This window comes from Barbus barbus, assembly GCF_936440315.1.
Source record: "Barbus barbus genome assembly, chromosome: 22".
Taxonomy (NCBI): Eukaryota; Metazoa; Chordata; class Actinopteri; order Cypriniformes; family Cyprinidae; genus Barbus; species Barbus barbus.
In genome coordinates this window covers 22,923,807-22,937,316 of record NC_136750.1, presented here as the reverse complement: position 1 = coordinate 22,937,316, position 13,510 = coordinate 22,923,807, and the positions used below count along the sequence as shown (strand labels likewise).

The following is a 13,510-nucleotide window of genomic DNA, read 5'->3' as shown; positions in this document are numbered from 1 at the left end:
AAAAAAATTGTGTGTGTGTGTTGCATATACATATATATATATATATATATATATATATAACACTTTTTTTGTGTGTGTGTGTTGTGACAGTATCAACACAAATATTTTAAAAAACATTAATTCTTAACAATATGAAAATGTAATAAAACAGCAATGAAAATCATCTGGCCCTGATACAATTCTATATGACACATAATTCCAAGGTCCCTTCAAGCCTTTTTCCATGAGTCCAGATTCAAAAGAATAGATTTTTCTTGGAGGCGAAAAATCTTAATCGATTTAGTCAAATTTTAACTGAAGTCATTGATGTTCTGCATCACGCGTTAGACCTTTGATAGTAGTATAGGTTTAAATTGCATATAAAGGTGTTAATCATCATCTTGCATATTGATCAATTATAAACGATGTGATTTACCTTTCCAAGAATTCACCCTGTTAGTTTTAGCTTGAGCATATTTGATCCAGGAGATTTTGCATGTCAGCATGCATTCCTTTTTATTATATTTAACTAACTTGCAACTGCTAGAGAGGAGAGGGTGAAACCATGAACTATAATGGTGTTAATACAGACTTCACAGTTTGGTTTAAAATAGCTATACCAGTAAAGAGAGAGGACGACACCGGTTTTAAGAAACAACTTTAATTCAACAACAAAATTCACTTGAAAAGGAATGGTGTTAGGTTGGCACTTGGGCTAGTGCTATTACAGTAACGCAGGGTTCGGTTCTACAGTTGGATGTCGTGTTTAAAAAATTCTTTGCAATCCATTACAGAAAAAGGGTAGCAAACCAAAATATGTTAGTCACCATAGAGAAATCTTGCTGCTCCTGAAGTGTGTTGATAGTTTTTGCTACTCAGGATTCTGTGAAAGATAACACTGAATCAGGGCAGTGCATTTTAATACTGCATACCAGAATTAAATGCATTTCAAATGATCATTTAGAATCAAACATTCAACTAAAATAGTTTAATTGATAGAAATGGAAAGTACCTCTACTAGGAGGCCTCTCCCTCTTTGACCTTGTTCTCCCCTTCAACCTCTTCCACTCCCGCCTGAGTCATCAGGTCTGCAATATTCTTCTCTAGATCATCGATGCGGGTGCTCATTTCATCAAGTGGATCTTATTAAGGAAGATACTGGAGCCAAGTACACCATTTAGATCCACATATCAAGAGCATGGCTAAAGCAATGTCTGCTTCGTAGATCTTGACTCGAAACAAAATGTATGTATTTGTAAACCTGCATAGCACTGGATTACAGCATTTATTTGTTTGGATTTTTGCAGATAGTTTTGTGAACCTTATCACAGAGCGGCAATAGGATTTTGAGGATCTTGTGGTTGTGGCAAAATTTGGTTCTATGAAAATGTGGAGCTTTTCTGAAGAGATTTATGGCTGATATATGGGTCTGAGATTTGTAGAGATTTTGAGATGCTCTTCCTGTTCGACGATGGTTGTGGCATTTTAGTGGTTAAAGATCTGGATTAACCCCCTGAAGACAGACAGTTCAGACTTTGGAAGAGTTAAATTCCCCTTCTCACCTTTGTACCCTCATGGATTCTGCAGGTTTTATAGAGGTAAAATTTTAAACTTTTTTCCAAGACCAAGTAAAGAAAATCTAAGAGGTTGTATTTGCAACACTTCAAAGTTTGAAAATACAACTTTCAAACAATCTCCATTACTTTTTTTTTTAACAAACGAAGTTGAATACTTTTGCCCCAAACCATTCCTCAGTATTTTTGTCTGGTTTTTCAGTGCAAATCTATAAAGATTATTAAATAAACTTGCTTGAAGCAAAATGACACGAAGTGTCAAAATGAAGTGAGTTTGATTAAAGAATAAATATGACAATGTGTTTAAAAATCAGCGTCCATACCCATCTGATGGATATTTGTTCTTGTTTTAAACACTTGATTTTGTTCAATTTCTCAGAATAGACTTCATATCATCATTGCATCAAGTAAAGGCATCTTCATTTAAAGATTTTTAGATATTTGCATTGGGAAAACAAGACCGAAAAATACTGAGATCATTTTTAGCAGTGCATGCAACAGTCAATGCCATTACTGCTGTGGTTTAAATACTTAAAGCCTTAATTTGTGGAAAACTTTAATGCCTTTTTAAGACCTGCATAAACACCTGAGCAGGGCATTTTGCCCCCATTTGCTTAAAATGGACTGTTTGCAAAAATGAAACCCTATTTTAGATGATAAAGAATCTGCTAAATGACAGCTAACTTCATTTAAATTCCTCTAAACAGTTTACTGTCACATTAAAAATAAGGCGCTATCACTGAGATTAATATTACCTCGTTGAAAGTCTATAGCTGTGCTAAAAACAAGAAAGGATATTTCTCCCAATGATCTGGTCTGACATCGTCTGGAATTTATCCTGCATCTGCTGCAGCAATGTCTGCACCTGTTAAGAGAGAAACATTCAGTTCATCTAACGTGTAAAAATAAACAGACATGACAAATAAATCACCTTGTTTACATCACAACAACTGTATTCTCAGATCATTTTAATCTAACGGTAAACGAAGTTTATGTCGCATCATAATAATCCACGTAGAACAGATAAACAGGGCCTAGCATTAGCCTAGTTTAGCTAACCACAAAAATATGTCGTTTATTATCAAACCTACCACTGCTGTGAGATCCTGCGCCGATTTTGGGTCCGTCTCTGCCATATTTCTTTAATAAATAGATAGTACAACTGCAAAAAAATGTTTATTAATCTTTAAATTGTGTATCTTCCCAGCTCTTTGCTTTCTAATGATCAGCTGTTGGATAAATCACGAAATCGTGACAAATATCGCGAGATTATAGAGACCTCGCAGTGAGACATTCTCGCAGCTGCAGGCATGCAAATCAACTTCTGGCGTGATCAGACATTTCATCTATTAAAACCAGTGACAGGTTACAGCAGGATAAGCCAGACTTTAAATAATTCAGCTGATTTTGTTGCGAATTCAAAAAAAAAAGGTAGGTAGTGGAAGCAGAGATTATCAAAGTCTTTGTTTTACAGTTGTATGTAACTTTCATAGAAAACAGGCTTAATTTAGAGTAGATTAATGGTTAAAAAAATAAATATTGAACGATAAATTACTTTTAAAAGTTGTGTGTGTTCGATTTATACATGAAAGGGACGTGTTTTATTTTGTTACCACCCGTTCCGATAATCTAATAAACATCGAAATGAAGACAATAGAAGTAGTATCGCTACTCAAAAACACATTTGGTTTGATAAGATCTCGTGGTGTTCCCTGTTTTTCTTTCCTCTTCCTCTGTAACATTAGACCGATGAAAGCTGCGCGGTCAAGCCCACATCTCCAAACTGCATCAGCCTGATTTAGATGATGCCTAGATGAGACAGCGTATGCTCATGAGAGAGAGAGAGAGAGAGAGAGAGAGAGAGAGAGAGAGCGCGTGTGTGTGTGTGTGTGTGCGCGCGCTATAGTTGCCAAACAAGTCTTCGCCCGAAACAAGGTATGCTTGAACTTCCTAAGGTTTTTTTCCCCTTCTTTGCAACTTCGTTCTATCAAGCTGTTTCGTTACAGTAAAGCGAAACTCTGCTGAATATGCATAAAGAGTTTTGAGTTTAGCTTTTAAAGCGAAAAGTCTTGTGCATTGCGTTTAACTGCTGATCGGAGAGTTCTTGCACGCGATGCTGCATTAATATTCACTTTGATTTATCAGGTTCGCTTGATGTCGAACAAGATAAGTCGATAAAATATGCACACCCGGATTCATGCATCCCCGAATGGTTTGTCCATATCCTTGTAAGGATAGCGAGGTCGTGTTTGTGTTCTTTTGATTCGGATCTTTAAAAAAAAAAAAGATTTTTTTTTTAACCGGTTCACAAAACAGGTCCGGACGATGTCGTTCAAGGATAAACCTGAAACATAGGGTTGCTCGACTTAACCGAGTGGGTCGGACTGAATCTCCTCGAAATGCTACTATTTCGGATATGTCCGATTCGTTATGAGCCGAGAAGCCATGATTGAAATTATACAATTTAACAAATTAAAGTAAATAGAGGATTAAACTAATAAGTCAAAAAGTTGCTATAATAGCTGAAATATTAACTAAAAAAACAGACGTATTTACGACTCGACTGTAAGGTGGTTTAAAAAAAAAAAAAAAAAACTTTCCGCATTGTGGGAAATACATTTGACTATTTAATACTGTAAATTCAAATCGACCTATATTTAGGGTTCTAATGTACATTTTATTGAATCATGGCTGCGAAAAACTAGACTGAGTCACAATATTAAACTCTTAGGTTCAAACTTAATTTAAAAGTACAATAATACATACACGGTTTATTAAAAAGCTTTCGATCTTGTGATACATGACGTAAACGAACCACTGAATCGTTTTTAAACGAGCTGTTCAAAAGAATCGATTCACTCAAATGATTCAATTTCCCATCACTAATAATAGTCTTAGTGGCCTTTCACACAAGGCTTTGTTGCTCTTCAAACAGCTAACTGGAGTGTGACTGAATGAAATGTCAAAGAGTGTATATTTATACAGGAAAGGGAATGTTTAAAAAGCAATACAGTGACAACTCTGTTATTTGTAAACTAATTCTTTATATAGGAACCAATTTAAGGGATTTTCCTGCTGTCCAAATTTGCTGCTGGATCCGGTTTCTAAAGATCATAACACAGACGTGCACATGGCATTGTGAAGTGCCTCAAGCATACCAAACGTATTTTATGCCCATGTTTTCCATTCCAGAAAAATGATCGTCTTTTTACGTCCAGCAAAGCTAAATGTGTTTACAGTAGGTGTGGATCTAAACTTGTGTTCATGTAGGAGACACAAACGAGAGAGAGGTGGAGACATGTCAGAAGAGCCCAACCCCCTACGGAACGCAGAAGTTATGCAACACCTCTATGTACAGTAGCAGAGAGAGAGCATACTTCACTGCTAGTCCTCCACTATAGAGGTCATGAGCAATGCTCAAGTACTTGTGACTTCATGGGGACTAGGAAACATTCCTTACTAATCTGATCACTTAAACCCACAAAATCTCCTTTAAAATGTTGCAGGACCTTTAGACTTGGGGTTTATTTTCATATGCAGCATTTTATGGCTTAATTGCACACTTTTTTATGTGAAATTTGGTTGCAAATTTTCCTTGTCAGCCATCAGCATGTCAGCTAGTAAGTCTTCTAACTGGATAACAGAAAAAGTTAATTTGAAAGTGACTTGTGATAGTCTTGGTAACATCATCAAGAACCAGCTGAAAAATGACAAACCAATCTGCAATGTTTTGCCATCTATGCCACTTGCCTTTTTTTTTTTTTTAGCCCCTTTTTGTTTCAAGAAGAGCATTTCTCAATATAATTTTTAATGTAGTTATATATGTGTTTAATGTATACTGTCTGTTTTTAAATTAAAAATCAATTAAAATATAACTTTATATATAACATAGGGGTGTTCTCACTTTTGTGGCCAGTGGTTTAGACATTAATGGCTGTGTGTTGAGTTATTTTGAGGGGACAGCAAATTTAAACTGTTATACAAGCTGTACACTCACTACTTTACATTGTAGCAAAGTGTCATTTCTTCAGTATTGTCACATGAAAAGATATAATAAAATATTTACAAAAATGTAAAAATTTAATTATTATATTTAAAACTATACATAATATAACATTACAATTTAAATCCATATAAAAATTACTTTTTTGTGTGTGTTTGGGCCAGTAATGCTGTTGGTCAAGTAGAAATCTGAATTGGTCAGAAAAAATTAAATGTAATGTTAGCATAGATTACACATTCTTGCATCACAAACCCTTTTTTTTTTTACATCCTTTAAAGAATATTCACACCCTCAGGAAACACATCTGTCTAAAGACTTGCACTGAATTGGGGAACTGATGCTGCAAAGTAAGCTCAAAATTATTTCGAAACTTCTCAGCAGTGTTTTCTAGAACCTGTGACTCAGCCTGTTCTTTTGATATGACGTTTGTCTGGTCAGAAACAAAAAGAAGCCTTATCTTATGGTGCACAGTCCTCATGTGAGCACAAACGTCCTGTTTAGCTGAGGTGCTGTCAGAATGGGTGGCAGCATGTAGACGAGTCTTACTGTTCCTGACTACTGTGAAAATAGCCCCTCATTGGATTTCGTGTCCAGAAAGGCCCACATGAATCATTTACAATGTGTTTATATTGTAGGTATTATTGTTCCTGTGGGAGCTTTAAGGTTACTGAAGGTGGCACTGTTGCTTTTATTGGTGTTTAAGGGTTTGTTGCAGCAATATATACCTCTTTTATTAGTTTTAGCTTCTTTTAGTTTGCAGACAGCTAATTTAATCTCGACTACATTGCATTGCACTTTTTTTATTTGTGATCAAATGGAAACGTGTCCTAACCTCTTCTTGCAGGGGATGGGAGTATAAAGACAGTGGTTTGAGAAGGACTAAGCGATGGAGCAGGGGTCAGAGGAGAACATGGAGAGCTCATGGGCTCTGCTTTCCTGGCTTGCTTCTGGAGTGTTGGTGTTTGGAGGTGCGGTTCCCTACGTCCCCCAGTACCAGGAGATCCAGAGGACCAATAACTCTGAGGGATTCTCAACAAGAGTCTGTCTGGTTCTGCTCGTTGCTAATATACTTCGCATTTTCTTCTGGTGAGTGGAGGAGAGTTAATGTTACTGCAGCAGTTAGAGCTGATTGATGGCTTAGAGGCCGATGTGGAAATCAAAGTAAAATAAACAAGAACAAATCTAATTTGTAATGGCTGATTTATTTGTATGCATATTCTATTTTATGTATTCATTCATTTGGTCCCATTTTGTTTGGAGAATAGCATTTCTTCTCAATATAATTGTGTAATGCAGTTTCATGTATGTTTTGGTTATGTGTGTGTTTCAAATTGCCTTTTTCTTTAATGTATAAACAAATTTAAAAGTTAATTAAGATATCAAATTAAAATCCACCCATTTATTTTCTAAATGCATCTTGCTCATCTTATTGTGAACTATTAATTCATGCATATGTCTCATTTTTAAACTGTTTTTTGACCTTGTCATTTTTAATCGATGTCATAATTCAATCTTCCGGTAAACAACACATGATATATGCCAGACTTCTCAAGTTGCATTCAGATCTGCCAATCAACGACCAGTTGAACCAAGCCCCGGCCTACATTTGTTTTCTTTTTGAAAATCACTTTCATTTGCATATGCTTCATAATGCGGAAGAAAAGATCTCTCCACATCAGTTACATCGTGACTTTAAAGTAATAGTTCATCCATAAGAAATGAACATTTGCTGAACATTTACTCACCTGCAAGCCATCCAAGATGCTGATGAGTTTGTTTCTTCATCAGAACAGATTTGGAGAAATTTAGCATTACATCACTTGCTCACCAAAGGATCCTCTGCAGTGAATGGGTGCCGTCAGAATGAGAGTTCAAAGAGCTGATAAAAACATCACAATAACGACCCACAAGTAATCCACGTAGTGGATAGTGGTATTGTTTTATCCACATGTTTGTATTTGGGCAAACAAAAACAACTTTAAGCAATTTATAGTTACACTCAAAAGTGTAAACATTTTCAGTTCATTTCTTTCAAAATTAAATTTGTTTGAGTGTCTGAACCAGCCATAGCAACAATGGCTTAACCAATGGCATGTTTGGGATTAGTCCTGAGGGAACTCTTGGGAAACCTGTTTGAAAACAGTTGTTATTTTTCCAGTTCTGTTTGGTTCCTCTAGAGGCACAGCTTTTACACACTTTACCTTTAAATTAAGCATTTATTGTTTTGTTTTGCAGGATAGGCAAGCAGTTTGAGCTGCCTTTGCTCCTGCAGAGTGTGGTGATGATTCTCACCATGTTGGCTATGCTACATTTGTGCTGTTCCATCCAGAGCAGCAACCGTGTCAGTACTAAACAGCACCACATCACAGGTAATCCCATTAAACAGTCTGTCCAGCGGTAGTGTGAAATGCTTGGCTTAAAAACTGTGCTTTTTCTACTTGTAAATACTACTTTATTTAATATTTAGTTATCTCATACGTTTTTAAAGTGTACAATATTTGGGGGAACATATTAAGGCATAAAACTTTGAAAGGTAGTGATAATCTACAGTATATGATGAAAGTAGAAATTTGTAAAGTGCCAATTTTAATGATTGCAAAGGCCTTACAGTGTGCACGTGTGATATATTAATGCCTGAGGTCATGTGAATGGTATATAAACGTCAGCATGTGAGAATATTACTAAACAGATATCACCTCCTTGTCTTCTGTCATGTAGATGGGATTAAAATCGCATAAATGTTACTCATTGCCCGGGGCGTTAGTCTAGTCCCATATTCATTTATAATGAAGATGTTAAGTGTCTGAGAATATTGGTGTCACGTGGATCAGGGTGCAAACTGTGTAATTTCCTCTTCGCTCTTCCACAGAACTGATTTATGATAAAGTTAGGCTCCCGTTGATTGGCTTTTTCTGGGTTTTCTAGGGAAAACTCAATCTGGAGTCATCTTTTTTTATGAGATCACTGTCAGGGAGGGAGCTTGGAATGATAACGTTTTACTATGCTGTAATAATTAGAAAATTGAATGTGAAATCAGACAGCCCTAATTTACCTGTCATGTTGATTGATTGAGCTGGAGGCTGTAGCACGCTCTTACACTTTGTTATAAAGTTTCAGTGTGCGAAGCCTGTGTTAGTGCTGATCAGCGCATATTGTTAGACTTAAAGAAATTGATTTCCTAATGTGGACAGTCAGCTGACTCTATTTAGGAGTCCATGGGGGAGGGGGCTTCCTCTCTCTAAAATGAGAGACCTGTCTGAGTTTTGACAGTTTTAGGGGAAATCATGGGGGAACTTTTTTTGAAAGTTTTGGTGGAACTCAAAGAAATACTTTATTTGCACTTTTTATATGGTATAATTTAATTGTCATTGATCCCAAAGAAAAATGTTAATGTTTTGACATCCCTAATATCACCCCTCAAAATAATATTTAGGCCTAAATTAAAGATTTGTGACCCTGGACCACAAAACCAGTCATAAGTAGCACAGGTATAAATAGACAGAAATACATTGTATGGGTCAAAATTAACAATTTTTCTTTTATGCCAAAAACCATTAGGATATTAATTAAAGATCATGTTCCATGAAGAAATTTTGTTAATTTTCTTCCGTAAATATATCAAAGCTTAATTTTTTATTAATAGTATGCATTGCTAAGAACTTCATTTGGACAACTTTAAAGGCGATTTTCTCATTGTTTTGATTTTTTTTGCACCCTCAGATTCCAGATATTAAAATAGCTGTATCTTGGCCAAATATTGTGCTATTCTAACAAACCATTCATCAACAGAAAGCTTATTTATTCAGCTTTGCAAAAGCCTGCAAAGCTACCTAAAAAACTATGCACAAATGCACCTAGGGCAAAAGCTGCTTTAAACGCAGAGGATGCTCACACCAGATGTTGATTTAATTTAGTTAATCGAAGTTAATTGATAGAAAATCTATTTATGGCATTATTTTTGACAGCATCCTCATGTTACAGCATTTTTATACAAGTGCTTAAAACTTTTAACAGCATATAGCTTTGCAGGTAGGTTTCTTGAAGCATCTTGGAGACGTTGCCACAGTTCTTCTGGATTTAGTCTGTCTCAGTTTGTTCTGTTTCTTCATGTCTCTCCAGACAGACTGGATGATGATGAGATCGGATGTCACTGGATTATTACAAATAATGGCAAATTAAATGTTTGGAAATGTAAACTGATATTTCCTACTGACACACTACAGCAAAAGATAGAAATAACTCTCTTAAAACCATTTTTAGCTGATGAAAATACTATAGTGTTCTAATAATTTTGGCCACCTCTGTATGTATGACTGACAAATATCGATCACTTTAAGTTTATTAGTTTATGTTAAGTCTCTGTAATCCAAATGGGTGGAAATTTCATACATATTCAAGTTAGACCTTTTTTGATCTGTCACAATTCGTTTTAATAGGTGTAACAATAACGCAGAATCATTTTGCCCAAGTCAAATTATAATGCAAGCATTCTTATATATTTAACTTTTTTTTACTGACTTGATTTTTATTCTTGTTGTAAGGTGTAGAAAAGGATTTCCTATATCAGTTAGCTTCTGTAAAGTGTTTTCCGATCTTAAAACAAAACAGTTTTTCTTATATCAGCTCCCCCTAATGTGCCTGCGAACAGCAGTTTGAGTGCTGAACATCCGGTTTGATAGAGGAACTGTGTGCGTCAGCGGGTTTGCCTGAATGGCAGTTAAGGTGTCCGGTTACAGCAGGGACAGAAGGGAAGGGTGTGGGGTGTGTGCTGGACCCAGAATAGCACGGACATCGGGTCCTCCCTCTGAAAGTTAGAAGTCATCTGAGACCCTCTTTAATCACTGACTATCCCGCTGGCTATGTGCGACCTACAGCCCACCTGTCCCTGCATACCTTCACACCTACACACACACACACACACACACACAAGCAATCAGGCTGCAAGAACAAATCTTCAAAAAAACACACGTGTGCATTTTTTGAAGGTATATGCTCAAAGTGGCCAATTAACCTATACGTTTTTGTATATGTGCTGTATGATGTACCCTCACATGTTTCTGTTGTCAGTTACAGGGAATATGTAAGGTCACATGTAAAGCTTGGATCTGTTTACCGCTGCGAGCTATGAATGATTTTGCATTGACTCACACGGATTGCCCTCAGGCTGTTCATTAGGCTCCTACTGTTGTTGTCTTGACATGAATTTGTAGATGTTGAGAGAGAGAGAGAGGTGTTACAGTGTGACCTTTAGAAGACGGAATTAAGGAAGCCAATGTCCCATATCTGTTTCATTTGTTGTTTTAGAGTGTGTACTTTAAATGCCAGTGTGCTTTGCCCTGGAGTTTGTGTCAGTTCTATTTCATACAGAATACTTTTCTTCTATTGGCCTTTTCAGAGTATATCTTCACATATTTTAGCAAAACTGTGTTGCCGCTTCACAATAATTAGCACTTTTCTTACTGTCATTATGACAAGACTATATTCACCCCACAGCTTAGATCTTACACTATCGTTCAAAAGTTTGTGGTTGGTATGATTTTGTTTTTGTTGTTGACATAAAGAAGTCTTTTATGTTCACCAAGACTGCATTTATTTTTATAATTTTTTTTCTATTTTGATATATTTTAAAATCTAATTTATTGCTGTGATGACAAATTTTATAGTTTTCAGTGTCACATGATATTTAAGAATCATTCTAATATGGTAATGTATTGTTAAAAAAAATCACATCTGTATTTTTATTATTTTTGTCGAAACTCATACTTTGTTTAGGATTGTTTTATGAAAGTTAAAAGGACAGTTTATTTTACAGTATATTTAATATTATAAAGGTCTTCACTGTCACTTTTAATCAATTTAAATATTGAACTAAATTAAAAAATCTAACTGAATTAAAGTATTAATAAAAAAATTAATTTACTGACCCCCCCCCCCCCCCCCCCCCCCCCCCAGTTTTTGATGTATTTAGGCCTAATATCACAGGCGTGTCTTGTTATTTATTATTTAATCATCATTTATTGCTTAATGTTTTTATCTAGGTTGAAGTGTATCCCAGACATTTAGAGGAATTTATAAAATATATATTACATTTTATTAAATTATAATGAGTCATTAAAGATTAGAACAGAGAGCCCTCTTGTGGAGACATGTGGAACCTGACTTGAGTTTAGATGTATAGTGGCCCCAAGAAGTATTTAGTAGTAATAGTAATAATTTTATTTATTTTTTTAAATTGACACATAAAATTAGTTGAGAAACAGACTTGTGTGATTTGTTTGCAAATGTCACTTGCTTGGTTATTTTATACTCTAGAGCAGCGAAACTCACTTTTTTAGTGTCACTCAAGTGTCACTAAAAAAGTGATACTTTGGGGGTCACAGTAAATTAAACCATATTGAATATAGTGACATGGTTGTTTGAGCATGCTCAGTGAGTTTCTTGTGGGCACAGCAGTGGCAGGTGCTGTTATCTGTGTCTCGCAGAGCTGAATTGTGGTCACTCAAGTGTGGCCTCTTACTGGGGACTCAGCTCTGATACACCCTGGTGTGTGTCCAATTAAGTCAAATTGTAGTTTAATAAGTACATGCATCCAAGTGATACAGTTTGGCCAATGATGTAATTGCATAAGGCAGAGTTCAGTTGTATCCCAATATCTGTGTTTCATTGCAATCGTGTGTGTTCATGTGTGCACACTTCAGCTTTGCGGCAGATTGACTCATGTATATGTGAAAAGCCCACCTGGAGCTCCCACTGTGTTATGAATACTTGAAATAATTGTTAGGTGATAGCTTCACACTTCTGCTGTAAGACTCTTACATGAATTGAGACTACATGGAATATATCATAGATCCTTGGAAGACTCCCTGCCACCTCTTTCCTTCCCACTGAACGTGTTTTGATGTTTTTATATTGGCTTCTGTGCAAATATTGTGTAAATGTTGAATGTGAAATATATAATATCAGACAGCAGGAATTAATCTGCTTAAATTTCCATCTTCTTGCTACTTCAGGTATCACTATTTGGCATGTAGCAAGTTTTGCATTGTTTATGCTATGGATTTAAAAGATATTTCAAATTTGCATTGCAGTCGTGCAATTAATTTTATAAGCAATCAGACTTAGGATTCTCCCCTGGAACATGATAAAATAGAGAGAGAAAAAAAGCAAACCAGGCCATTGGCTCTAAAATATTGTAGGTTTTTTCACATAAGCAATTTTCATTCAGTATCATTAATTAAAAAGTCTCACAAAATTATTTTATTTTATATAATAAAATAATTATTATTAAAAAGCATTTTCGATTTTTGGCCAAGTGCTTCCAGACTTTTTGCTTGCGGCACAGAATTTTGATTTCGGTGCATCCCTTCTATATATCTTTTTTTCTTTCTTTCTTTTTTGCATTTATAATTAACTTCAAACTGCAGATCTGAAGGTTTGACTAAACTGAACTGAGTATGAAAATTGGATTTTTGCTGCCCTAGCAACTAGAAACCCCATAGCAATGCCTTGGCAACCACATCCTTGCACTTTTATATGCATTGCCCCACTCACATTTTCACATTTTTAAATGAGCCATTTCCCCTTTCACTCTGCACATATCCGTTTCACTTTACTTTGAGTCAGGAGTTCATACAGCTCATCCATTAGCGCTTAAAACTCTTTAGTTCTTTAGTGTCCGGCCGTGGCTGTGTCTGCTAGTTATTTGTGAGGTGCTTTTATAAATTCATGAGTTCATCTTTGACTCTCGGTTCTGGAGTCTGTTCTCAGCAGGGGCTTCTGACAGGCGGATCCCCTCCCCATCTCTCAATCACTCCATGCTTATTGGGCTCTGACAGAACAGTCAATGGCACGTAACAAGGTGAAAACTCCATAAGGAGATGGTCTTCTAGAGCTTAAAACAGTGCCGCAGGGTCATCGTCTCTAAGCTCTTCCTGTTGGAGAGCTCTTCAGCGAG

The 13,510-nt window shown here is 36.0% G+C and overlaps 2 protein-coding genes across 3 annotated transcripts in view; one reads left to right on the top strand and one right to left on the bottom strand.

Annotated features, from left to right (window-relative positions):
• Positions 1-13,510, top strand: part of LOC306888761 (solute carrier family 66 member 2-like) — a 48,595-nt gene that overhangs the window by 390 nt on the left and 34,695 nt on the right. Inside the window, exons 1-4 of one of the 2 annotated variants that reach the window (XM_079447201.1) lie at positions 2,889-2,984; positions 3,299-3,488; positions 6,401-6,642; positions 7,792-7,925. In XM_079447201.1, the coding sequence (XP_079303327.1) occupies positions 6,443-6,642; positions 7,792-7,925 (334 nt within the window). In that variant the 5' untranslated portion in view covers positions 2,889-2,984; positions 3,299-3,488; positions 6,401-6,442. Of the gene's footprint in view, positions 1-2,888; positions 2,985-3,298; positions 3,489-6,400; positions 6,643-7,791; positions 7,926-13,510 lie in introns of those variants that run through there. The other variant, XM_079447202.1, reaches the window with a different exon arrangement.
• Positions 70-3,357, bottom strand: LOC306888762 (heat shock factor-binding protein 1-like). Its single transcript, XM_079447203.1, has 4 exons — positions 2,645-3,357; positions 2,352-2,418; positions 992-1,115; positions 70-862 (listed from the first exon to the last, which is right to left on the bottom strand). The coding sequence occupies exons 1-3, from the start codon at positions 2,687-2,689 to the stop codon at positions 997-999; spliced, it is 231 nt and encodes a 76-aa protein (XP_079303329.1). The 5' UTR covers positions 2,690-3,357; the 3' UTR covers positions 70-862; positions 992-996.